General features: G+C 37.0%; 1 protein-coding gene across 2 annotated transcripts in view; it reads right to left on the bottom strand.

The window, feature by feature from the left end:
• The window catches only part of LOC112624661 (cytosolic beta-glucosidase), a 127,199-nt gene that overhangs the window by 81,974 nt on the left and 17,820 nt on the right, over nt 1-27,405 (bottom strand). For both annotated transcript variants that reach the window (XM_025385498.1, XM_025385499.1), the window contains exon 2: nt 1,438-1,665. In XM_025385498.1, the coding sequence (XP_025241283.1) occupies nt 1,438-1,665 (228 nt within the window). The remainder of the gene's footprint in view (nt 1-1,437; nt 1,666-27,405) is intronic.

Raw genomic sequence — 27,405 nt, 5'->3', positions numbered from 1 at the left:
TTTCACGATGCAAAGATTACCCCGCCTTAAATAAAATGAGCTTTTCAAGTGCACAAATCCATCTAGGAATTGTCATCAAGGGTTGTTCTATATAGGGGATCACATAAGTTACTCATGAATAATGCCTTTGTATCAATGAAGGTTCTTGGGGTGGGAGGTATGGTGAGGCGGGCAGGTGTTCTCTGAAGTCATACAAGTGAGGCCTCTCCTTAAATTTAAGAGGCTCTCCTTAAATTTTATGCCCTAGGCACCTCATTGCTTCACTTAGTCCCAGTTCTATGGACAGTGTAAAATCTTTTCTAAGACAAAGTAGTAATAAAGCATCTTCATTAAGAAACCATATGTTGTAGTGCAAGGGTTGGCAAACTTTTCCTGTAAAGGACCAGATAGCAAATATTTGAGGCTTTGCAGGCCATATGGTCTCTGCCCCAACTACTCAGTTCTGCCATTAAAGTGGAAAAGTAACCATAGATGATGCATAATGAACAGGCATGACTATGTTTCAATCAAATTTTATTAACAAAAATAGGTGACAGGCCACATTTGGCCTTCAGGTCATTGTTTTCCAACCATGCTTTGTAGAAAGAGCTTGCTAGACCTTAGGTTTAAATAACAGATCTACCATTTGCCAAATATGTGGGTTTGGACATCCACCTCTGTAAAATATGATCACTATGCCTTCCCTACTGGTGGTGAGAATTAAAGAAAATGGGTGAAAAATGCCTCCTAAATAACAGGCATTCAATAGAGCAATGAGTGGTACTTTTATTCACAAGCCATAAGAAGAAGAATAGCTAACACTTACTAAATGCTTATGAAATGTTAGCTACTGTGTTAAGCACTTTACTAAGATTATTTCATTTAACCTTCCAATAACTCTCTGAATTAGTCACTATTACAGCATTCTTTTCTATTCATGGAGAAACTGAGGCACTGAACGATGCCCAAGAGATGTTTGCCCAGATAGCAAGTGATGTAGCTGGACTTAACCTTAAGTAAGTGAACTGCAGGGGCCTTGATGCTAATCCCTATGCTAGTTAATTAGCTCCACTAATTCAGCCCTAATTGAGGTGCTTAGAATCATCTCAAGTTCTTAAGGACTTTGCATAACTCATCACAGGGTTACACAACTGAAAATAGTTTAATACAAATTTTTTAAATTTACCTTCAGATTAACACTCATGTTACATAATGAAACACTTATTCTAACCTCCCTCCCACTCACCACCCCCAGAAAAGATCTCAACAGTCAAAGGAAACCAAAATATTACTGTGAAAACTAATGCAAACCCATTTCAAAAAATTCATCCCATAATCACTCGAAAAACTTGCAATTTCAAAGCTACATTGCAGAATAGCATACTGGATTAATTATGCCAGACTGCAGCAATAACCTTGAATTAAAGCTGCAACCTTCTATTTTTAAGAAACACTTGCCTTTCTGGTTGATGAAACCTGTCGTCCCATCAGGTAACAGACGTGACCAGGAAAGAGAGAAGCGGTAATGAGTCAATCCAAGCTGTTTGATACATTTCAAATCTTCCTCCCACAGAGTGTAGCTGCCACAAGCTACATCGCCAGTCTGGTTCTTGAAAACTCTCTCTCCTCCCTGATGAGTAAATGTGTCCCAGACACAAGGGCCTTTTCCATCTGCATCCCAGCCTCCTGAGAAAAAGAAGAAAATGAAACAGTTACACTCTTGACATCAAGAGGCATATGTGGAATGTAAATATTTGTCACCAAAAGAACATACCTCATTAACTCAATGTACCATATTTACAACTTTAAAATACGCCTTTAAAATAACATGCATGAGCGGGTTATGTGTTTAGCTGTCCTTGATCCCTGAAGCTGACTGGTGGCAAATGAAAAATTATTGCATAGCACCGCTGCATAGCAGGCTTTCATGGTTCATTATCTGAAGATCTCCCAGCTGGTAAACAGAGGCAGGCCCCGGCTTATAAATATCTGAGTTGAAACATCTCCTCCTTGCAAACATTCCCCCCGGCCATGACTGACACGCCTTGTCCTTATACATGACAGGATCTCGGGACTTTATGTATGGCCCTTGATATTTAAACCCTATTCTCCTATTCTCTGACAATGGAGGCTGTGATGGTCCAGTCCATCTCTGGAGGGGAGGGAGCCCTGGTTTCCACCATGGTTGATATGATATTGCTATCTGAAATTCATTAATTCATACTGCCCTTGATTCAGCAAATGCTATGTGTCAGGCAGGACACCAAGTCCAGGGAATACCAGAGTGAACTACGTTGTGTCTCCTATTTGGGGAACTTACATAACAGCCAATGTAAAGGCCCTTTCTTTTTCAGAAACCAGAGAAGGGCATGTATCCAAGTGTGGGCTGGAGTCAGAGGAGATCTTTCTGCTCAACTTTCTTGTAACCCTAAAACTGATCTAAAATATAAAGTCCATTAATTTAATAAAAAGAACATATCCAGTGTGTTTATCATGTTTTATGTATTTAAAACTATGTATAACAATCCATGTATGTTCTGAGCATATACACGTGAGGTAGAAGTACCACATGCCTGGGAATGATCCATTCAGGTGAGTGATCACCTTTGAGGAAAAGAGAAGGAAGTGGAACCAGGGAGGGGTCTACAGGGCCCCCAAATGTATCTCTTATGTTTCATTCATTAAAAAAGGTAGAAGGTATATGCTGGGCTGTTTATTACATTTTTCTCAATCCCTTTTTATAAGCCTAATGTATAATATCTTATAATTATTATGTAAGAAAAGAGGTCACAGCTAGAGTGAAGTAGATGAAAACAATTACAGGAAGGTCCTCCAGGTCCTCAATGAGCATCTACATACTCATATTTTGTGCACAGATCTAAAAGGATACAGTATAGTCTCCAGTTCCAACCTCAAGACAGCAGGAGTGATAAGAAATCATGGACGGCGCCATGAGGATACAGAAGAGGCTGCTAAAAGAAGGAGCTCTGACAAAAGCAAAAGTGATCATTGATATCAAAGTTGAATACTAAATACCTATACAAAAAAAAAGCTATGAATATTCTAAAGTATTTTACTTTGGAGCCATGTAATTATAGAAGCAAATAGTTTTACACATTCCAGTGACTCTCAAGTTATGTCTACATAGGGGGTTTAGAAGGAATGGAGATAAAAGAAGAGTGGTATTCATAGAATGAAATAGGAACAAACGCAAAACTAAAATTTTTGAAGTATGATGCTCATAGTTTTGAATGATTCATTTAATAAATGAAAAAGCTTAATGTCAGCTTAATCAGTGGTGTATTGGTATATATTTAACTCACTATCTGTTAAAAAATAAGCATGGACCTATATGTATATATGTTTATTATCAATTTTGCTGATACAAAGCGTGCATAATACACAATTTACAAATAATAAACTATGCAATTCTCTTTTCTATGAGCTCCATATAACCAACTGATTCTCATAGAATGCCCTTTTAGATTTTTGGCAAAGTCATATTGGTAGCTGTGTTAGCCTGTTCTCACACTGCTATAAAGATACTACCCGAGACTGGGTAATTTATAAACAAAGGAGGTTTAATTCACTCACAGTTCTGCATGGCGGGGGAGGCCTCAGGAAATTTACAATCATGGGGGAAGAAGAAGCAGGTGCTTTCTTCACAAGGTGGCAAAATAAAAAGAAACAGTGAAGGAGGAGTGCTTCCTTTCAAACACTTATAAATCAATCAGATTTCGTGAGAACTCATTCACTATCATGAGAACAATGGGGGAAACCACTCCCATGATCCAATCACCTCCATTCCTTGATGTGTGGGGATTACAGGTCCCTCCCTCAACAAATGGGGATTACAATTCAAGATGAGATTTGGGGGCACACAGAGCCAAACCATATCAGTAGCCAACCTACAGTTGTAATTTGACAAATGTGTGTAGTTATCATATGACTTTTGGTTAATATTTTTGCTTATATTCACAGGGAGAAGGAAAAGAACACAAAAGATGTACCAAAACCTCACTTTTAACCAGTGACATGAGCTACTTCTCTGCTGAATCAGGTAATAGTTTTCAAACACTGGAAGCTCTCCTCAATTTTTGGTGCTACTCACAACGCCACAGCCACAAACATAACTTACTTTTAAGTTGAATCTGTATTATTAACATGTTTCCTATCACTTTTTAAGGTCTAGACAACTAACAAAACAATAAATCAAATAATGACTTCTAGTACCAGCCAATTTCTGCAACCATGATATCACTAAAGGCAGAGCTGGAAAAAGATGAGCAGTAGCAGCACACCATATTACAGTGTTTCTCCTGTTGAGATACAAGAGATCTAAATTACCTCAAGACCACAGAAAACAGTGAAATTTGGTAATTAGCTAAGTAATGATTTTAAGTGTTTACTAACTTTGTTTTTGATATACATTATTTACCTGTAAGCTTATATGAATAATTTTTAATAAAGTCCGTGTTAAAGAATCAGCTCACACAAACTCAATAGGCTCTCGTGAGCCAGCACAAGCCGGCTTCACCACATCACTTACAAGTAACTTGAATAAGATCACACCGTTAGTAAGTAACAGTGCTAAGATTTGTATTCAGATCTTAGAAGTCTAAGATTCTGCCATTGGCCCATGCTGCTCTTAGTAATAATTACACAGAGTGATGAAGAAAAAGTCAAGTGATGACCAAACTACTTCATTTGTCAAGACTAAGAAGTGCAAAACATAATTTATACACTTTGGAAAGCAGTACAACTAACATAACTGAAACAAAGTTTGACAATTTTAACAGGTCAATGTCACTTAGCAGGAACATGTACTGAGGTGGAGTCGCTCATTCTCCACATGTACTAGCTAGACAAAGCAGAACTAAACAACATTGTTTCTACAAAAAACTAAACTTCAAATTGATAACTAACAATTATAACTGAAATTGGATAAAAATCATATAAAGACCAGTATTTGTTATTACTTTTAATGTAAATATTACTATATGAATGATATTAATAACTCATTTGTCCATTAGAAATTATCTTCCATTGCAATTATGCCCACATTCTAAAAGCATGGTGTCCTTTATGATGACTACTGTTTCCAGGTGGACTGCATACTCAGAGTTATCCTCCAAGCAATTATGATTGTTGGATTACATGTAGGAATAAAAAGTGTACTTTTTAATGCATTGTTAATCTAGCAGAGGTTGGGTGTTCCAAAAACAAAGAGGAAGGGGTAATTCAGAGGCATAAGTGAGTAGTGATGCAGGCTTTTGTACTGGGAGTGTCTGCCAAGTTCAGACCTTCTTAGCTTTTATTTTAATGGCTTGTGGAACAAGGGAGAAAGGAGATAAAGTCTAAGATGCACCAAACATGAAAAGTATAAATAGAGATGGTCACAAAAAGCTGGTATGCGGCCGGGCGCGGTGGCTCAAGCCTGTAATCCCAGCACTTTGGGAGGCCGAGACGGGTGGATCACGAGGTCAGGAGATCGAGACCATCCTGGCTAACACGGTGAAACCCCGTCTTTACTAAAAAATACAAAAAAACTAGCCGGGCGAAGTGGCGGGCGCCTGTGGTCCCAGCTACTCGGGAGGCTGAGGCAGGAGAATGGCGTAAACCCGGGAGGCGGAGCTTGCAGTGAGCTGAGATCCGGCCACTGCACTCCAGCCTGGGCGACACAGCCAGACTCAGTCTCAAAAAAAAAAAAAAAAAAAGCTGGTATGCAAGGACTTCATACCCTGCGCAAGAACTAGAGACAAACCCGACCTGCAGAAAGAGAGAACAAAAAAATTAGCTTGATTCAAACTTGGTTGGAGAGGGGAAATTACTCCTCAACATTTGTAACCACAATTCAGCCATCAAACCATTAAGTGTGAGAATGGGAAAAAGATGTTTTTCAGATATATGAGGTCTCAAAAATTTTCCTCTCTTTGGATAGTACTGGAGGATAAATTTTACCAAAACAATGATATAATCAAGGAAAATAAAGATCTAGGGTCCAGAAAAAAAAGAAATTTAGGAGAAGAAATTGACAAAGAAAATCACTGAGTGATATTTTATTACTCTGTTCTCATGCTGCTAATAAAGATATACCTGAGACTGGGTGATGTACAAAGGAAAGAGGTTAAATTGACTCACAATGCCTCAGGGCTGGGGAGGCTTCAGTAAATTCACAATCATGGCAGAAGGGGAAGCAAACATGCCCTTCTTCATATGACAGCATCAAGGAGAAGTGCAGAGTGAATTCAGGCAGATGAGTTCACTCATTATCATGAGAACAGCATGGAGGTAACTGCCCCTGTGTTTCAATTACCTCCCACCAGGTCCCTCCCATGACACGCAGGGATTATGGGAACTAGAGTTCAAGATGAGATTTGGGTGGGGACACAGTCAAACCATATTAGATATGGACTAAATTGTGGTCCCTCAAAATTTATGTATTAAAGCTTTAACCCCCAATGTGATTGGATTTGGAGATAGGGTCTTGAAGGAGGTAATGATGGTTAAATGAGGTTATAAGGGTGAGGGTCTAATCCAAATGTCTAGTGTCCTTATAAAAAGAGAGAGAGAGATCAGGAATGTGTGAACACAGACAAAAGGTATTTTGTTTTGCAAACTCATGCAGGAGTATAAAGGCAAAGGAAAACTTCCAGGATGATAGCTATGCAACAGACACAAGGAATATCCAGTCTGTTTGAGCAGGTGACAGGCTGTGAGAGCTACTTCCTCAAGAAGATGATACAAATAGAGTATCTAGTATGTTGTATTAGTCTGGGTTCTCCAGAAAAGCAAAAACAATAAGGTATAGGTATATTTTTATTATAGTAATTGGCTCACTCAATTTTGGAAACCAAGAAGTGCCACAGTCTTCTATCTGCATTCTGGAGAACCAGAAAAACTGTTAAGCTGGTGGTATAACTGAATCTAAGTCTGAAAGTCCAAGAATCAGGAGTGCCAATGTATGAGGGCAAGAAATAAGTGTCCAACTCAGAGCAAATTTTCCCTTCCTTGCCTTTTGTTCTATTCAAACCAACTGATTAGGTGATGCCCACCCACATTGATGAGAGTGATCTTCTCTACTCAGTCTACAAATTCCAGTGCTAATCTATTTCAGAAACACCCTCACAGACACACTTAGAAATAGTATTTTACCTGGTAAGTGGGCATCTCATAGCTCAGTAAAGTTGACACATAAAATTAACCATTATGTAAGTTTTATTTAAAAAAATGAATTATCATGGGACTTTCAACAGTCATAAAAGTAGAATAACATGAAACCCATGTACTTGTCACTCATCTGCAGCAGTTTTCAACACTTTGCCAATCTTTTTTGTCTGAATCCACCCAAGCTTCCTCATTCAATCTGTAATCATTTTAATGTGCATCTTGAACTAACAAAAATATTGTTCTAATTGTGGTAAAATACACAACATCAAATTTACCGTCTTAACCTTTTTTTTTTTTTTGAGACGGAGTCTCGCTCTGTCGCCCAGGCTGGAGTGCAGTGGCCGGATCACAGCTCACTGCAAGCTCCGCCTCCCAGGTTTACGCCATTCTCCTGCCTCAGCCTCCCAAGTAGCTGGGACTACAGGCGCCCGCCACCTCGCCCGGCTAGTTTTTTGTATTTTTTAGTAGAGATGGGGTTTCACCATGTTAGCCAGGATGGTCTCGATCTCCTGACCTCATGATCCGCCTGTCTCGGCCTCCCAAAGTGCTGGGATTACAGGCTTAAGCCATATAGTTCTGTGACATGAAATATATTCATATTTTTTAGCAACCATCAACACTATCGTTTCTCCAGAATTTTTAAATATTCAAAACTAAAACACTGCAAAAATTAAACAATTACTCAACATTCCTTCCTCCTCCAAGCCCCTAGTAACCACCATTCTACTTTCTGGTTTTGACTACTCTAGCTACCTCAAATAAGTGAAATTATGCAGTATTTGTCGTTTTGTAACTGATTTATTTTGCACAGCATAATGTCCTCAAGTTTCATTCATGCTGTAGTATGAGTCAGAATTTTCTTCCTTTTTAAGGCTTAGTGAAACTTCATCATACGTGTGTACCACATTTCATTGATCCACCATTTGTCAATAGACACTGGGTTATTTCCAGTTTATTCTGAATAATGCTACTATGTACATAACATGCAAATATCTCTTCAAGACTCTGCTTTCAGACCTATTAGGTATATACCCAGAAGTGGAATGGCTAAATCATTTGGTAATTCTCTTTTTAATTTTTTGAAGACCCACCATACTGTTTTTCATAGCACCTCCACCATTTTACATTCCGACCAACAGGGCACAAGGTGTCCTATTTTTCCACACTCTAGCTGACACTTGAAATTTTCTGGTTTTTTCTTAATAGTAGTCATCATATTATGTATGAAGCAATGTCTCATTGTGGTTTTGATTTGCATTTCCCTGATGACTAGTAGTGATAAGTACATGAAAGATTCCTTACATCACTAATCACTAGGGCTATCTAGTATGCTAGAATGAGAGAAAATGTACAGAAATAAAAAATATTAGATTTAATTAGCAATAAACACACAGAAAACAAAATGAACAAATCGAAGACAAGTATTAACTTTGTGCAAAAATGTTGTTCTGGAAAATTAAAATAATAACAGTATACTATGTGGTTCAGGTGTAAATAAGTTTCAGTGGTTACAATGAGGTAAACCCTGACCACTGATCTAAATACAATTAAAATCTGATTATTTGGGGAGGATTATGGTGTTGGAATCTTTCACAGAGTAGTGAAGGTAGGAAGATAGAAGGAAAGAAGACTAACAAAGAGATAAATGCTTGTCTTTCACAATGAGAAGTTAACTGATTATGTCTACAGTAGAAAACATCAAGAACTAGTAATACAAGCATGTTAATTTAAAATACAGAAGTCAATGTTAAAAGATGATTGGAAGAGTTAAAAGAATTTCCCTCTAGAGAAGGGGACATGAAAGTGGCAAGACATTGATGGTTTCAGAAACAATCTTGTTTTGATTCTTTAAGTCATTTTATTATATTAAATTTAGCATGAAAATAAATTAAGCAAATGTATTATTTAAACATTAGAAAAGACAGAATACTAAAAAAGAATAGTAAATTTGTAGATAATCTAAACAAACTATTAACATATAAAGCAATAAGAAAATTTCTATTTTGTGAGAATTAAAAAGAGTAACAAGTAGATAAAACTAAAATGCTATAGCAAAAAAGAAAAACCCTAGAAATCAAATGGTAAAATATCAGAGTTAAAGTGTTCTCAGGCATTTCTATTGTTAAGAAGAGGAAAAAAGATATTGATTAACATTTTACTTTGTTACATTTTGTATTTAGGTCAAAATTTATAGTAAAGCACTCTTAGAAATGAAACTTGTGGTTTTTAAAGAAGAGCCAAACACATCTCTAGCAAGTTCTGTGCCAGGCCCCATCCTAGCATGTTATATATATTAACTCCTCACAACAACATTATAAAGTAACTGTCATCCTTATCTCCATTTTTAGAAAAAGAAACAGAAATAGGTTAAGTAACTTGCCCAGATTAGTAAATGCTAAAGCTGAGACTCTAACTGAGACAGCTGGATCTCAGAGCTCACACTCCTAACCATCATGATAGTTGGGGAAAACCAAATACATCAAAAAAGAGCAAGAAAATTAAAAAATAAAAAAAATACATAGCAAAAGAAAAAGCATAAAGTCAGATGGCAGGACACAATAAAAATGATCCATTCTAACAATATAAGTCAATGAAGTAAATTCGGTGAAAAAACAAGCATTGTCAGACTAAATTATTTTTTCAGCTATTAGTGCTTTATTTGCTTTAGTACCATATGTAATTTTTTAATTTTTGTTTTTCTTTATCTCTTCTAAAAAAAAGAAAAAATGGGATACATGTGCAGAACATGCAGGTTTGTTACATGGGTATACATGTGCCATGGTGGTTTGCTACACCTACTGACCTGTCCTCTAAGTTCCCTCCCCTCATCCCCCAACCCCCAACAGGCCCTGGTGTGTGCTGTTCCCCTCTCTGTGTCCATGTGTTCTCATTGTTCAGCTCCCACTTATGAGTGAGAACATGCAGTGTTAGTTAAATTTTTAAAATCCAATGATATGCTATATACTGTACTCACACTTTTAAAACATGGAGATATAGGAAAATTGAAAGTCAAAATATGATACTCTGCCCCTCCCCCAAATAAAACAGCATTAAAAAATAGACTTAAAAAGCATTACTAGAGAGAACACGGGTCACTACATAATTATAAAACTATTTTAAATGTACATGCACCTAAGAATATGGCTTCAAAATATGTGAAGCAAAAATTGACACAACTAAAAAAAGTTGTCAAAGCCACCTCCAAAATGGGAGGATTTAACTAACCACTTTCTCAGCCACCGAAAAGCGAGAGTCAGACATTAACAGATTTGATCTAATTAATATACATAACATTGCAAAATAACAAACGCTATAATTATGAAGAATACATACTCTTCAAGCAGACAAAAAACACTATAAAAGTTGTGCACAAATTGTTTCATAAATAAACTCTTTGTAAATTTCAAGTTTGGGGAAATACAGATAACGATTTCTGACCAATTAAGTTAGAATTCAATAAATAAAGATAATGAGGAAACCCCAAAAGTTCAGAAATATGAAAATGCACTTATGAAGAACTTAAGGGAAAAAGGAGTAAATAATAGTAGTTACCAAAGAATAAAAATAAAAACTAAATAACACAAAATATTAAAACATTGTGTCATCTGGTTTAAGTGGTACTTAAATAGAAACCCTTAAAAAACAGAAATCATTAATGTATGTATTAGAAAAGAAGCAAACCTCAAAGTTATTGAGCTGATCACATAAAAGAGGAGGAGGAAGAGGAAAAATAAAAGAAGGAAGAGAAAGATGGTACAGAAAACAGAAGGAGAAACTAAGAAACAGAAAGAAAAAAACTAAGGTAAGATTAGAAATAATAAGATAGAAAAAAAAAACCCAAGATAGAGATTAACAGAAGCAAAAGATGATTTTTTTAAAAAGTCTAAGAAAATAGAAAGTCCTCTGAGGTGTATATTTTTTTAAATGAGGAAGTAAAAATAAATGTTAGAAATGCAAAGGGGAACGTAGCTAAAGCTGCAGAGATTAATCTGACAGCATCTATATGTTATTTTAAAAACTTCAGGCCGGGCACGGTGGCTCACACCTGTAATCCCAGCACTTTGGGAGATGGAGGCAGGTGGATCACAAGGTCAGGAGATCAAGACCATCCTGGCTAACATGGTGAAACCCTGTCTCTACTAAAAATAATTAAAAAAAAAAATTGGCTGGGCATGGTGGTGGGTGCCTGTAGTCCCAGCAACTCGGGAGGCTGAGGTAGGAGAATGGCGTGAACCTGGGAGGCGGAGCTTGCAGTGAGCTGAGATCGCCCCACTGCACTCCAGCGTGGGTGACTGAGCAAGACTCCATCTCAAAAAAAGAAAAAAAAAACACTTTATAAAATACATTTGAAAACTTAGACAGAAATGACAAATTCTAGAAAATTATAATATCAAAATTGGCTCAAATAGAAATGAAAACTTGAAATTTTGGACAATTTAAGAAATTAAATCAGTAGTTACTAATTATTGGTAGTAAAATCTTCCACAAAGAAAATGCCAGACCAGTTGGTTTTACAACTGAGTTCCAACAATCATTTAAAAAATGAAGCAAACAAACAATTCTACTCTTGTGCAAATTCTCACAGAAAATGAAAAAGAAAAAATTACTTTCTTCATTTTATGTGACTAGTATAATCTTGATACCAAACCAGAAAATGGTACTACAATAAAGGAAAATTATAAGCCAATCTCACTCATGAACACAGTTGCAAACGTGCTAAACAAAATAATGGGTTGCCAAATTGAGCAGGTATAAAAAAGAATGTTTTACAAATCTGAGTTATAGCCCAGGTATGCAAGACTAGTTTATTATTAGAAAATTCATTAATGTAATTAAACACTGATAAATGGATAGAAACCCATGTGGTCATCTCAAGACATACAAATGTTAAAATCATACATGTATTCATGAATCAAAGTGTTAGTAAATTGGAAATAAAAAGCAAACTCCCTATTGTAGGAACTAATAGTTACCAAAAAAACCTACATGCTAAAAAAATTCTTTTTAAGATCAAGAAAAAGTCAAAGATGTCTGCTCTAATTAATTCTCTTCAACATTGCATAAAGTTTGTTAATTAGAGGTATACTGAAATAAAACTAACTAAATATTATAAGCCCTAGAGAGGAAAACAAACAAACAAACAAACAATCACTTGTTAACTGAAAGATTACCTATGTAAAATCTCCAAAAAAAATGTAAAGATGAATTATAAGAATAAGGGTTTACATCAATGACCGACTGGATAAAGAAAATATGGTACATGCACACCATGGAATACTATGCAGCCATAAAAATAAAAGAGATTTTGTCCTTTACAGAAACATGGATGGAACTGGAAGACATTATCCTCAGCAAACTAACACAGGAACAGAAAACCAACGCCACATGTTCTCACTTATAAGTGGGAGCAGAACAATGTGAACATATAGACACAGGGAGGGAAACAACACACACAGGGACCTGTCTGGGGCAGGGGATATGAGGGGAGGAAGAGCCATCAGGAAAAATAGCTAATGCATGTGGGGCTTAATACCTAGATGACGGATTCATAGGTGCAACAAAACACCATGGTACACGTTTACCTAGGTAGCAAACCTGCACATCCTGGCCATGTACCCCGTAACTTAAAATAAAATAAATTAAAATAGAATAAAATTTATAGAGTTTAGCTCAGTAAACTTGCTTGATAAAAAATTAATAAAGGACAATGCACTCTATACACAGTAACAGTTCTAAAATACAACATTTATATAAATAGCAGCAAAAATATCTAAATGTATATATAATAAATAAAGTATAAGCATGTTGACTAGAAAATTATAAAATTTTATTGAAAGATAAGAAATGAAGTACAATTTTCTTTCAAGAATATCTAAATACATGAAGGAATACTGTGTTTATGAATACAAAGATTCAATGTCATCCAGATTCTGAATCTCCTAAGAGTGATCTATAAATTCTATGCAATTCCAACCCATCCTAACAGTTTTCCTAAGGAAATTAGTAAGTTGATTTTAAAATTTGTATGAAATATAAATGGGCCAAGAGTATTTAAAATATCTCAAAAAAATATTGTATGAAACTTATCTTAAAATATACTAAGATTTAGCATAAATGTATAATAAGTAGCTTTGTGTGGCACTGGCATAGGCCTACATAAATAGATCAATGGATGTAATAGAGACCCCAGAATAATACCATGCAAATATGCAAACTCAATATACAAAAGAGGTGGCATTATAGTCAGTAAAGAGGCACTTTTCAGTAAATAGTGCTGGGAAAATTGATTTGTATAATTCTTAGTGGAAATGGATGCCCACCTCACTACATGTATACACAATAAACAGGTGGATTAAATAGGAAAACTCTGAAATGTTTAGAAGACAACATAGAATATTTTTGTAACCTCAGGTTAGAGAATAAGATCTTTAAAAGACTCAAAGAGCTTAGACCTAAAGGGGGAGAACTCAGAAATTCAACTACATTAAGAAATAGTATTTACAAAAAGAAATCATTAAGGAAATTAAAATGCAAGGTACAAAGTAAGAGGATATATTTGCTACATTTATGACTAATAATAAATTTTTATCTAGAACACAAAAAGAACTCCTAAAAATCAACACAAAAGACCTGAATGTCTTCTCCCTGCCGAGATGTAGTAACAGGGTCTAGATTTACTCTCTCACCTAAAACAACTGAAAACCAAACAAAATATAGGACACAGTGAAATTTAAGACATTTAGCCTCAGACAACAAGGAACGGTGATTATCCACAGCCAGGGAACAAATGAGCCCTACAACGGCTCCATCGTGTTACCTTGTGAAGTTTCCAGGACACAGCGCAGAAAGGAGAAACCCAGAGTCTGGCAGACTTCTTAAGCTGAGGAGACAGAGCTGAGGACCCAGGGAGACCTAGATGTCTAGAATTCTCAGGGCACAGCACCAAAGAGGAAAGAGTTCCAAAGAGAGAGAACAAAAACCGTAGAAGGTCACACCTGAGCATGCAGAATACTGATCCAGGCACATGTGAGAAGAAACCATCTGGGTTTGATGGAAAAATCACCAAAAGGATTAGAGGTGACAGTACTCAGAACTCACATAAGAGTAGTGCCCTAACAATCCTAAATGTTTATCCACAAAATAACAGAGTTTCAACATACACGCATCAAAAACTTACAGAACTGCAAGAAATCCGCAATTATATTTAAACATTTCCGTTAAAAAGGCCAACGAGACTACAGAAAAATGGATAAAAGGCATGAAGAGTTTCTTCACAGAAGGGAAAACACATGGCTAGTAAACATTTCTTTAAAAAGGTAAGAGAGTGTTAAAAATTTGGAAAATGCAAATGAAAGCCACAATGAGATACCATTCTACACCCACACAGTTGGCACACATTTAAACGTTGGGCAGTATTCAGCGTAGGAGAGGTTGTTGCTCAGCAGGAATGTGTATACGGTGCTGGTGGGAGAACAGTATGGAAACATCTACTAAAATTGAAGAAGCACATATACGAAAACCAGTAATTCACATACCATTGTATACCCTGTTTCTACAATGGACCAGGAGACATGTATATCCATGAATGCAACAGTCAGGGGAAAAAAAGAAGAAGAAGAAGAAAAAAAGAAAATCATTGAAAACAACCCAAATTTCCTTTGTTGGGATGATAAATCAATAAACTATAGCATATTTCTATAATGAAATACTGTACAGGAGTAAGACTGAACTACTTCTCATACAGATCAATGTGCATACATCTCCCAAATATGATATTGAGAGGGAAAAAGTGAGTTGCAAAAAATACACATAATGCATTGCCATTTACATAGTGTCCCAAAGCATGTAAAATTAAATAATAAATTCTCAAGCTATATATTCTCATGTAGCAAGACCATATAAGCAAAAAATTGATAAATGCAAAATTCACTTTCATGGATACCCCTGGGCAGAGGGCTAGAGAGACAATATTGGAGGAGGTACTGGAAATGTGGTGAGCATGTGAATATCATTTTTAATACTATATACAGACATAAATATTATCTATTGCGTATCTAACAAAATCGATTTTATAATTTCATTGTTCAAGTAAAGGCCATTTATTGAGCACTAGTTTTCTGTCAATGCCACACCAACAGCTTACTTCAACCATCCCATTGTTTCCCTCGCTCTAACCCTTCAAAAATGCACTGTGATTGTTCCAAATAAGTACAAAGGGAAAGCAAGGCATGTAAATATTGAGTTGATTTCCCATGATCACACAGCTGATAACCGAACAGCAAAACGTGATACCCTTAGAGTCTTCCCCTTATCAACACCAACAGCTTAACCTCCTTGAAGACTATTACTAATACTTACAACTTAGGTGAGGTCTCATTAAGGGTTTCACAATCTAGTTGATATTCTACAAAGACATTCTTACACTACATTGAGAGTTGTATTAAAACCTGTTCAAAAAAAACACCGTGGGAAAATTAATGAACAGGCACTCAATAATTAATTCTGTTGTTGGGAGTCAGGTATCCTTGCCAAAGAGAAAACATTTTAAGCCAGGGTGTTCAAAGATGAGTAAGAGTTCTCATCAGGGGGAAAGCAAGTGCATAATTCAGTGGCTGTGCTGGGGTGATTGGAGAAAGAAGTCACAGAGATCCAAACCAGACCAGTTAGCTATATTGCAAAATGTTCAGCAAGAAATGATAAGATCCTGTGTTTTATTTTTAGTAATTTGGAAGAAAATAAAATTGTGTTTGAAATTCTCATCCTATTAGAACATAGAAGGGATTTCCACAAAAATGTAAAATACTGATATTTTATCAAATATCAAAGAGTTCCCAGGCTGTAAAGGATTATGAAAGGAGCATAGGCTCTGCAGGCAGGTATAAGTAAGTTTATCTCTTGTCTCTACCCCTTACTATTTACATGACTTCTATGTGTGTAAAGTAGGAAGATACTATCTACTTCATAGGGTTCTAGTAGCCAAAGCAAAAATGCTTAGTAGTGTACATGGCTGATATTTAATAATGTGTGCTCAACAAGTATTAGTTCTTTTCTCCTCCCTTAGGCTCAATGCATATGACTGGTTGTTGTTTGTTTCTTTCTTCTCTTTGTGGTATCCCTATTGATGCCAGAATGCACACGTAGAAACCACTCTAACTGTTAATATTTGCATACTTGCCTGTGGTTAAGAGTCAATGTCTTGGCTTACATAACTTGACTTGTAGGGCCCTCAGCTTCCTGATTTAGAAAACATCATTACAAATGGTATCATATCACTTTAACAATTGCCATGACAATGCCTTTGGGAGGTCACAGACCTAACAGACCCCTGCACAAAGGAAATCATGTCAAGTAAGAAATAAATAACTAAGGGGAATGGGGTACATGTGTATGTGTTATCTGTCTGTTTATTCTTCCTTCCAAACCCCAAAATGACATCACCACAGGGCGTCCTTTTGGCAGCATTTCTGACTCCCCACCATCATCACATCCTCCTCTGAACACCCACTCTGCAAATAGCACATAGTGCTAGAGTCTTTTTTTTTTTTTAAGATGGAATCTCACTCTTTCACCCAGGCTGGAACGCAGTGGCACGATCTCGGTTCACTGCAACCTCTGCCTCCCAGGTTCAAGCGATTCTCCTGCCTCAGTCTCCTGAGTAGCTGGGATTACAGGCACATGCCACCACACCCGGGTAATTTTTGTATTTTTGGTAGAGACAGGGTTTCACCATGTTGGTCAGGCTGGTCTCAAATTCCTGACCTTGTGATCCACCTGCCTTGCCCTCCCAAAGTTCTGGGATTACAGGCGTGAGCCAACGCGCCTGGCCGAGTCATTTTAAAAGCATTTTTCTTTGGCCTCCTTTACTCTGAGCTCTGTCAAGGTAGGGTCCAAGTTTTACTGACCTGTCTGTGTCCCTCCAATAGTAAGAATCATGTATTAAAATATGCTCAGTAAAATGTTTTTTGTGTGGTGTGCTTCACATAAAATAGGAATATTGGCGTTTACTGTCTCACTGCTTCACAGACATGTGCAGAAGTTATCTTCACCATGCTTGTAAGTAATTGAAAATTCTTTATTTGAAAGGTAAAATGTGACTACAAGTTCAAGTAAATGCGCGTATACGTTGTGAGCTGGTGTTCTTTCAGAAGAAATCTTTGTTTATTTTTACAACTAACATTCATTAAGTGTATTATGCATAAGTACAGTATGGAAAGCTTTGAGGCTGTGGTAAGCAAAGATGCCTTTATCTAGAAGCAGTACTCTGTGCCCTAAACTAATCCTGACAGGACAAGAGCCCCCGAAGTCACAAGGGAAACCACCACACCACACGGAAACACATTTTATTATTATTATTGTTATATCACAGGAGGATGGAAGTTTCCAGAAGGATTCCTCCAAGGAAAGAAAAAGAAACAGAGAAAGTATCTGAGGTGTTTGAGTAAATCAACACACAATTTACATTTCTGGCAGACAGTGGGCAAAAAAGTTAAGAAAAGGATCAAATAAAAGAAAAACAACAACAAAATCAAAGGCAATTATTAACTCAGACCAAACAAAAACTCTGCCGAAAAAAATTAGTCTTAGGACATTAGTGGCTCAGTTGTGCACAATATTTACATTAAAAATGATGTAAGAACTGAGTCACCATTTAAACAAAATTTGTTAAATAACCAAATTAGAAAAATGGAGAAGGGAAAGTTTACTTTGTATAATGTTGTATTCAGACTAGAGAAAGAAAAAAATCATCGTATATAATAGGAAGTCAGTATGTCATGTTTTCAACTAGAAAAATCAAATAACTATGCATGTATTTACATAGACGTAAATACAATTAAAAGTGTTGGCATTCAAGAGCATAAGAAGTAGAGTGATAAAAAAGATTATTCTTTGCTATTGGGTGGTATGACTCTCAATGTTCTACTCCAGTTTTTAAACCATGCACATATATTACAGAGACAAAACTAAACATTCAGTTAGAAAAATAAAGAGAACCACAAGAGAAGAGGACTCATAGACTTTTAGATCCCAAAGTAGTGGGCACCTATTTGCAGATCAGAGTAGTATGACATCCCTTGGAGCCATGTGGAAAGGAACAAGCGTTGTTTGGTTGTCCCAGTGACTGGGATGCTACTGTTATTTAGGGGCACAGCCAATAATAAAGTGGAGAGCAGCCAACACAAACAAGAAATGGCCATGTTGAATGTCAATAGCACCTCTCCTAGGAAACACTGCACTAGATGGGAAAAAGAGTAAAGCAAAACATAATGATGGGGGGAAAGGCAGAAGAGGAGAAAGAAAATACAAAAGGAAACTATAGCATTAGAAAATATACCATAATAATATGGCCAAAAGAAGTTGAAACATATTGGTAAGCACAAAAATTACCAATTCATTAAATATTCCTTTTTGAACATAGGTAAGGGTTAAGAGAAAAAAATATTTACCATGCAAATTTTTTTAAAGTACATTTAGCAATATTGATAATATTTTAAATTAACACAATTAGAAAGCATTGAATTGAATGAATAGTAGTATTTTCATATTAAAAGTTACAATGTACTAAAACTGTATAGTAATAACTTTTATGCATCTAACAATTGAGTTTTGAAATCTACAGGTCAAAACCTCCCTAGATGCAGGAATATGTTGAAAACTCCACTAACACAATGAGAGACTCAGAAATTGACAAGGAGAAAGAGAATTTGATTAAAATAGTTTGTAAAGTTATTCTCTATGGTATACACATACATGTATATGTGTCTATGTATATTTATATGTGTATGTATGTGTATACTTACACTTACAAATGATATATACCCACACGTATGAAAGAATGAGAGAGGAATTCATACTCAACAACAATAAAATTATTTTCAAACACCTATATATAATTCATACAGGCTACACACACGTGTATATATGTCTATGTATATTTATATGTGTATATATGCATATACACATACACAAATGACACATACACATATGAAAGAATGAGAGAGACAGAAATCCATACTCAACAACAACAAAATTAATTGTAAAATTGTATGGTACGCACATATGTGTATATATGTCTATGTATGTTTATATGTGTATGTATGTGTATACACACATACAAATGATACATACATATGAAAGAATGAGACAGGCAGAAATTCATACTCAACAATAACAATAAAATTACTTTCAAGCACCCATATATAATTCATACAGACCACATTATCTGACAACCAATCAGAAAAGAGGGAACAAAAGAAGGGGAGGAAGGAGAAACAAAAGAAAAGTAGGAAGAAGGAGAGAAGGGAGAGAGGAAGGAAAGGAGAAAGGAGGAAGAAAGATTAACAAAGAAATAAGTCTACGTAATCCCGGCACTTTGGGAGGCCTAGGCGGGCAGATCACGAGGTCAGGAGATGGAGACCATTCTGGCTAACGCGGTGAAACCCGTCTCTCCTAAAAACACACGCAAAAAAATTAGCCGGGCATGGTGGCAGGCGCCTGTAGTCCCAGCCACTCAGGAGGCTGAGGCAGGAGAATGGTGTGAACCTGGGAGGCGGAGGTTGCAGTGAGCCGAGATCACACCACTGCACTCCAGCGTGGGCGACAGAGCGAGATTCTGTCCCAAAAAATAAAAAAATAAAAACTAAATAAACATACCACCTTCTCCAATCTATGTGCTTGGAATTTTTTTAAATTCTAACTAAATCTTAGATTAAGCAGGAAATAAAAGCAGAGTAATTTTAAGGAAAAAAAATGTGTTACTAACGTTACTTTAAGAAAAGAAACATCTTTAATGCAGCCAAATGCTTTAAAATGGACTTTCCCAAATTGGAGAGTTTACTGTCCAGATTTTCAGAAATTTCTACCTTAGAAAACAGATAAGAGTTTGATTAGGCATATTGTGCTTGTGCAGTCATCTCATTCACAAAGACACAGTGAACCCTAAAATCAACTCAGCATTTCAAGAATCTTTACACCAGGAATGGTCCTAGACAAATGAAACGACTCAAGATTTCTCTGCTAAGAAATAAAGCTCCCCCGTCCTCCTAAAATCAGTAACTCTAGGACTTGAGAAGTAAATTACATTCCCAGGATAAAAGACTCAAGCTTAGTCATACTTGCTTTTACCTCACTGTGGAACTTAACATATGGAAGGAGCTGGAATTCAGTTTTGTCACTAAGTTTAATTATTTCTTCAAAGTATGGGTGACTGGGTGACTGTCTGTGAAATTAGACAACTTACATAGTTACTTCATGAGATATAAGTGTCCAAACTCATCTTAAATATTTTGAGTATTGACTTGATGGACTAACTATTCGTTTAAGATTGGCCTTTGCCTGTCCTGCCTACCAGGACATTCCCTCGCACCACCCTCACTAACACACACACACACACACACACACACACATCATATTCCCTCTGTAGACATAGCTACAACCTGTTTGTTTTTAAAAAGGATCACTAAAACTGACCAAACTGAAATAAATATTTATTAATTTAAAGCATTATCTAAATAACTGGTTTCCTGACATTAAAAGAAGTATAGACTAGATGACTGAATGACTTTACTCTCTTTCTCTCTCTTTTCCTCTCTCTCTCTCTCTTCCTCTCTCTTTCTTTCCTCCATTTTACTCACTTAAATACTTAACAGTATTTAAGCAAGACTCTGAAATGAGATTTTGAAACCTGAGTTGAGATAAATCAAAACAACTCTAAGATGAATAATACTAAGGAATACTAAATACATAAACTAGAGGCATAGATATAACTAGTACAACATACATGTAACCGATGACAAAATAGAATGTCAACTACAGCACCAAGATAACAATTAGTGTTTTGGGTGCTGGTCTAAGCTGCAAACACAAATGCATTTTCCCCAAACAGGGGTCACAACACCTGACTCTCTCACCCACATCAGGGGTGGAGATTAATAAGGATTTTCCAGAGGTATTTTCCTTGAACAGAACTGTCCATGTAATGTGAGTTTCATGCCTCAAAGAAAATGGGAGGATGATTACTTTCCTTTCGCTTCAACCTAAAAGAGGACATTTGCCATGGACCGAATAGTGTTCCCCCAAAATTCATATGTTGAATTTCTAACCTACAATACCTTAGAATATGACTATATTTGGAGATAAGGCTTTTAGAGAGGGAACTAAGTTTAAAGGAGACCACTAGGATGGGGCCCTAATCAAATATGAGTGGTGTACGTATAAGAAGAGGAAGAGACAGCAGAGATGCAGGCATTGGACAAAGGCCATGTGAGGACAGCGAGAAGGTGGACATCTGCCAGCCACAGAGACAGGCCTTCTGAGAAAACAAGCCTGCTAGCACTGTGGTCTTGGACTTCCAGCCTCCAGAACTGTAAGAAAATAAATTTCGGTTGCTTAAGCTTCCCAGTCCGTCGTATTTTGCTAGAGCAGCCCTAGAAGACTAATTCAGCACTCAAATGAACTACGCAAACGTCATGGTATGTGTTCCTTCAGTTAAAGGAATATGATGAAATGGAGTCTTAACTTCTACTAAATGAATCAAGAACCCAAGAAGAGAACAAGAGGAAAGAAACAAAAAAGAGGAAAGGAAGAAGAAGCAAAGGAAAACTGAAGCTGGGTGAGGATCCTCCTGCAGTCCTAGACACTGAGAAAAGGATGCGCTTGTTTCCACGGACAAGACACAGCACAGATGAGGAAGCAAGCACAGTGATGCCTTAGCACCTCTCCAAGGAGGCCTGCAAAGGCAGAGTTTGTATTCATGTCTTAACGCTGCTGTAAAAAATCACTACACACTTGGTGACTATAGACAATTCAAATGCGTTCTTTCACAGTTGTAGAGCCCAGAAGTCTGAAATCAGGATGTTGGCGGGGTTGGATCCTTCTGCAGTCACTGAAGTAAGAATTTATCCCATGACTCTATTCCATCTGCTGCTGCAATTCTTGGCATTTCTTGGCTACTTGATGCGTCACTCCATTCTCTGCTGTTATCTTCTGATGTCCTTCCCCCTTGTGTCTCTGTGTCTTCTTTTTTTCTTTGTCTCATAAGGGACACTTATTGAATTTAGGGCTCCTTCTAAATCTAGGGTAATTTCATCTCGAGATCTTTATCTTAATTATATCTGCAAAAATCCTATTTCCAAAGAAGGACACGTTCATGGAGACCAAGGGTTAAGACAGACATATCTTGTGGGGGTCGCTGTTCAAACCACTACAGACCTCAACAAATGGAAGCTAGGGTAAATGGCTAGATGCCCACAGGACAGAGAAAGTGAGTGAACTAAAGAACACAGCATTACCTGCATCTAAGATACTAGAGTACTTCTCAGCAGTGGGCCACACAAATGTCTGTAAGAAAAAGAATCAACTCTAGTCACGCGTGGTGGCTCACACGTGTAATCCCAGCACTTTGGGTGCCCGAGGTGGACAGATCACTTGAGGTCGGGAGTTCAAGACCAGCCTGGCCAACATGGAGAAACCCCGTCTCTACTAAAAATATAAAATTAGCCAGGCTGGTGGTACATGCCTGTAGTCCCAGTTACTCGGGAGGCTGAGGCAGTAGAATCGCTTGAACCCAGGAGGCAGAGGTTAGAGTGAGCCAAGATCATGCCATTGCACTCCAGCCTGGGCAAAAAGAGCAAAACTCCATCTCAAAAAAAAAAAAAAAAAAAAGAAAGAAAGAAAGAAAAGAAAAAGAATCAACTCTAAATATCTACCGAAATCAGAGCGTGTAATGCCACCTTAAGAACTTTCCATTTTGTTACCTTTCTGGCAACTAGGTCAGAAACCATGGTAAACAGGCAGAAATAAGAGGGGGCAGAGAAAGAACCACGGCCTCGCTCCCTCTTCCAATAGAGCTAAGAAAGACTTAATTCTAAATTCAATTTGGAATTTTAACTACTTCATAGTCAGACTATTATAAGCATCAAAATGAGACGGTATTTTGCAACTTAAAGTGTCCATATGCATCAGCCAAGGTCCCAGCAGGAAACAGACAGCACTCAGACTGGGTCATTGAGGAAAGCTTAAAAAAAACACTGTTCACGATGGTGTGAGCAGGGTTCAAGGAAAACAACAAGGGATGGTGTAGTACCTCAGGGCTTGCAACAGCGGAAGTCATTGCTGCCCATGAAGGGGCTGGGGTAGAATTGATTTCCAAAACCTGCAGAGAGTAGCAGTTTGCCAAAGGCTGCCTACCAGGAGAGGAGGCCTTAGTTGGAGGGACACAGTCAACCCACTGCAGTCCAGCAGGAAGGAAACCAGCAGGGTAAGACTTTGATTTCTTTCTCCTCCCATTTACCTTCCTATCTCTTGCTAATGTTTCCCATTGATGAAGTCCAAATGGAAGACAAAGGGCAATGGAACCCACTGATGCTAACCTACATGAGTCAGCCCAGAGCAAGGAAAAGTAGAGAATGGATATGGATAGGCAAATAGAAAATATCCAGTACAAAATACAATTTAACATGACCAGAGAAATAGAACCTACCTCCGTTTTCTTCTAAATGGAAGGGAAGAGTTATCCCCACTAAGCAAGTGTAAAGGGATATTGGGAAACAGAAACATAGTTCCTTTTATAAGTGTTTCCTAAAAGTCTCATTTGTTGGCTGAACCGGTATAATACATAACAGAATGTGATTATAATTTGACTACTGACCTGGTAATTTAGAGAAGTGATAAATTCTTACAGGAATATATCCGTCTTGGTTCTGGGACTTGTTCTTCTGGGCTCCAGCCTTGCACTGGTGTTTATTTTTTTATGATCTTTTGCTACAAAGACTTCTCAAACTCCCTCTTCATTTATTTTCGTTCTGTTTGAGACAGGCGGCTTTTGTCATAGCTGCCTTTGCCTCTGCTGTTCTACAGCAATTATTCTTTTATCTTTCAATTAAGCCTCTTTGCATTCAGTCTTTTATGCATTGAATCATGCTATCTAGTGAAAGACACTGTGCTCTGTCTTTGCAACAAAACCTCAACTCTTCTTTCCATCCATCAGAGCATTGCTTCGCTCTATGTTGGTTTCAGCTTCTGATTGTCACTCTGGTAATCTGAGCTCCATTTGGAAGGATGGAATGGTATAATAGAAAAAAAACATCATGATAGTAATAGTAGCTATCATTTATTGAGCCCTTATAATGGGGTAAGCACTTTGCTAAGCACTTTACTTGCTTCATAACTACTCATGTTCCCTCCCTTCCATTTAAATATAAGGAATCTGAAGTTTCCTTGAGTTCAAGGATTTAGAGAAGGTCATAGATCTAGCAGTTGGCAGAACTAAAATTGTAAGTCAGATGTGACTGAACAAAGTCTGTGCTCTCCAGCCTTTCAATCAATATTTTCTATACGTTAATTTACCTCTGTAGCTTACTATCTCTGTGACCTTAGGAAATTCACTCAACCTCTCTGTGCCTCAGCCTCCTCAATATGGAAAACGAGAATGAGAATAACACCTGGTCTTCCTGTTTGGCGAAGTTATTGAGAAAATTTATTGAATTTAAAACTGACTTACTGGGAGGCAGTATATAAATGTTATTGTTAATTAACAGTTTTTATATGTACTACACTAGGCCATATTTGCTCATGGGCTTCCTCCCCTTAGAATAGATCTCAGAGTAACTAGTCCTTGAGGGAACCCACCCTTATCTCTCTAGCCTACTGAAGACTGCAGTCCTGTTTTCTTTTGCTAGACTAGCTGGTGGCCTGGGTGCAATGCCTCGCCAGCCCAGTGATCTCTCAGACCCGTGGGTGTGCCCACTGAATCTTGCCCATATGTTTCTGTGTTTCTTCTGATGCGTGTAGTCTGTCATGGCTCTGAGCTCTAAGAACCTTGAGAAGGACATTCATCCTGTTCCAGAGCTTTTGGACAGGAGAGAATGGCTCCTGTATAAAAATGTACTGCAAAATCTGTCCCCAAGGGCAGCAAGTATTTTTCTCAGTAGACGTCTTTTTCTGTTTCTCTTTTTTAAAAAAAATATTAAATTGTCTTATTACATAACTGTAGGACAAGAGTTCAAACATTAATGTTTAAAATGCAAAAGGTGCCCTACATTCAAACCTCTGTTGCCCAGAAGAAGCACCCTTTGCAACACTTAAATCCTTTAACTCTTTCATCCCTCTGCTATATGACCATTACAAAGTTCTATTGATCTGTAACTTCTTGGTGACATCCAAGAAGACATCTGAAACATAAAATACCCCAAGAAATCTCAACTCCTAGGAATCCACCTGGCTTGATTCCAAAAGCACAAGAATTCAAGAATTTTATAAGCACTAACTCAATTTTCACTATTTTCTGATCATTCACAAGTCAAAGATTTTCTTTGTACAAACAATTAAGCATAAAAATTGACTCCCCGAATCTATTCTACGAATTAGGCATGGTAGATTGATTCTGTTTGTCAGTTAGATATGAACATCTTATTTAAAATAATTCCATTTTGACATATGTTTTCTAGAATACACATGTAAATTTTACAATCATGGAAATGGGCTAATTCTGTCCTCTTTTGACTAATGAATATCACAGGCATTAGGAGCAATTGTATCTTTTATCATTTCAACTAATATTTATGAAGCACTACAGTGCTGCAGATACTGAGGCATAATTCTGAGGTTTAAATCCTAGTTTCTATTTCTCAAGAGAAGAAAGAAGGGCTGGGAGCAGGTAGATTGGAGAAACTGTACATGAAGAGATATGGGTTATACCCTGATATTAGCACCTGAAAAAATTATTCTAAACCCATCAACTAATGAGGCAAGAATTCCTGACTTGCCTAAGCAGGAATGTGGGTTTGTGGAGTTTTTTCTGTAATTCTAAAAACATTTTTACATCTTCCACTTACTAATTCACCCTGGACAACTTTACTTCTTTGAGTCCGTGTCCTCCTCTATAAAAAGAGAATAATTATCTCCACCTTGCAAGGTTTTTGTAAGGACGTGTGTGCAATGTCCAGCATAGTGACTGGCAAGTAAGAGTTACTTTTTATTAAAGGCAGCTATTGTTGTTATTATTATTCTCATCATTACCATGATGGTGAGCTTTTTCTACATGCGATTTTTATGTTTTCAAATATCTCATTAAACTTGCAGTATATTTCGATCCATGTGATAGATCCAAATGTATTTAATGACAGGCTATGTCACAAGGCAACTGTGGTATAGTTTTTGTCTTTTAGAAGAATGCTGTTCAGAATCAATGTATCATAGAAATTAAAAGCCCAACATGAGGCATTATTGTGTCATAGTCCATTGCTTGAGAACAGAGCCATCCATTCTCCACCGACAGGTCTGCGCTTGATACAGACGGGTTGCACTAGATTTGTATGTGCTATAAGTTTTGTTATACTTGAAATGGTTAATTAGAAGAGGTAGGGGAATCTGAAATGTCACAGCAAGTTCCTCTTGGCCCACTGTCACGTTTCATGAATTCTTTTGCTGAACCCATTTGGATTAAGCAGTGACCCAATCCAAACAAATTGCTTTTGTGCCTCTTATCTCCTATACCTATTTATGTTCCAATACATCTGCATGGTGTGGCTCAGTAAGATCCATTACGTCCTTGGGCAGTGTTTACGGCTAATTTTTTTCTTCTTTGAGGCTCTGATCTCTCACAATAATGTGATAGAAAACTACTGTGCAAGAGTAAGTAAAACACTTTTTTAGAAGAAAGGGAAAGAAGAAGTATAACATATGCAATTTTGAACTGGGAATTCTCAGAGCAACCTTGTGGATGAGAGACAATCATTACTTGTAGATTTTAGGTAAAGATATAATTTACCTTTATTTGCAGACACAAAACTCTGAGAAAACATTACTTGCCATCAATGCCTCTGGCTTTAAAAATATTTATGAGGTTGAAATAGTTACCTGGAGGCAGACATTTCATTTCAATGTCATAGGTCAGGTGCATTGGCTAACACCCCAGATAATATTGATGTACCTTCAAATCTTAAAATAATATTTATACCATTTATTTATTTATTCATATATAGAGCACCCATCCTGAAGTATCTGGGACACTGAACAAGGTTTACATAAATCTGACTGTTTTTTCCTCTGGGCCATTTGGCTCAGTCTGGTAGACGATAAATATTCAATAATACTTTACAATGACAAAGCATCTTTTATGCAAACATCTCTAAGCACATTATTCACTAATATTACAATCTCCTTTTTAACCTCCTGGTAAAGTCATGGAAACTAATTGACTTTCTTCAAGGTCCTAGCACAAATTGTTTATTTAGTAGATTAGAGTCCAGGTGTCCCGAT

This window comes from Theropithecus gelada, chromosome 5, assembly GCF_003255815.1.
Source record: "Theropithecus gelada isolate Dixy chromosome 5, Tgel_1.0, whole genome shotgun sequence".
In the NCBI taxonomy this organism is placed as follows: Eukaryota; Metazoa; Chordata; class Mammalia; order Primates; family Cercopithecidae; genus Theropithecus; species Theropithecus gelada.
Note: the sequence above shows the minus strand (reverse complement) of the source record. Positions and strands in the feature narration are given on the sequence as shown.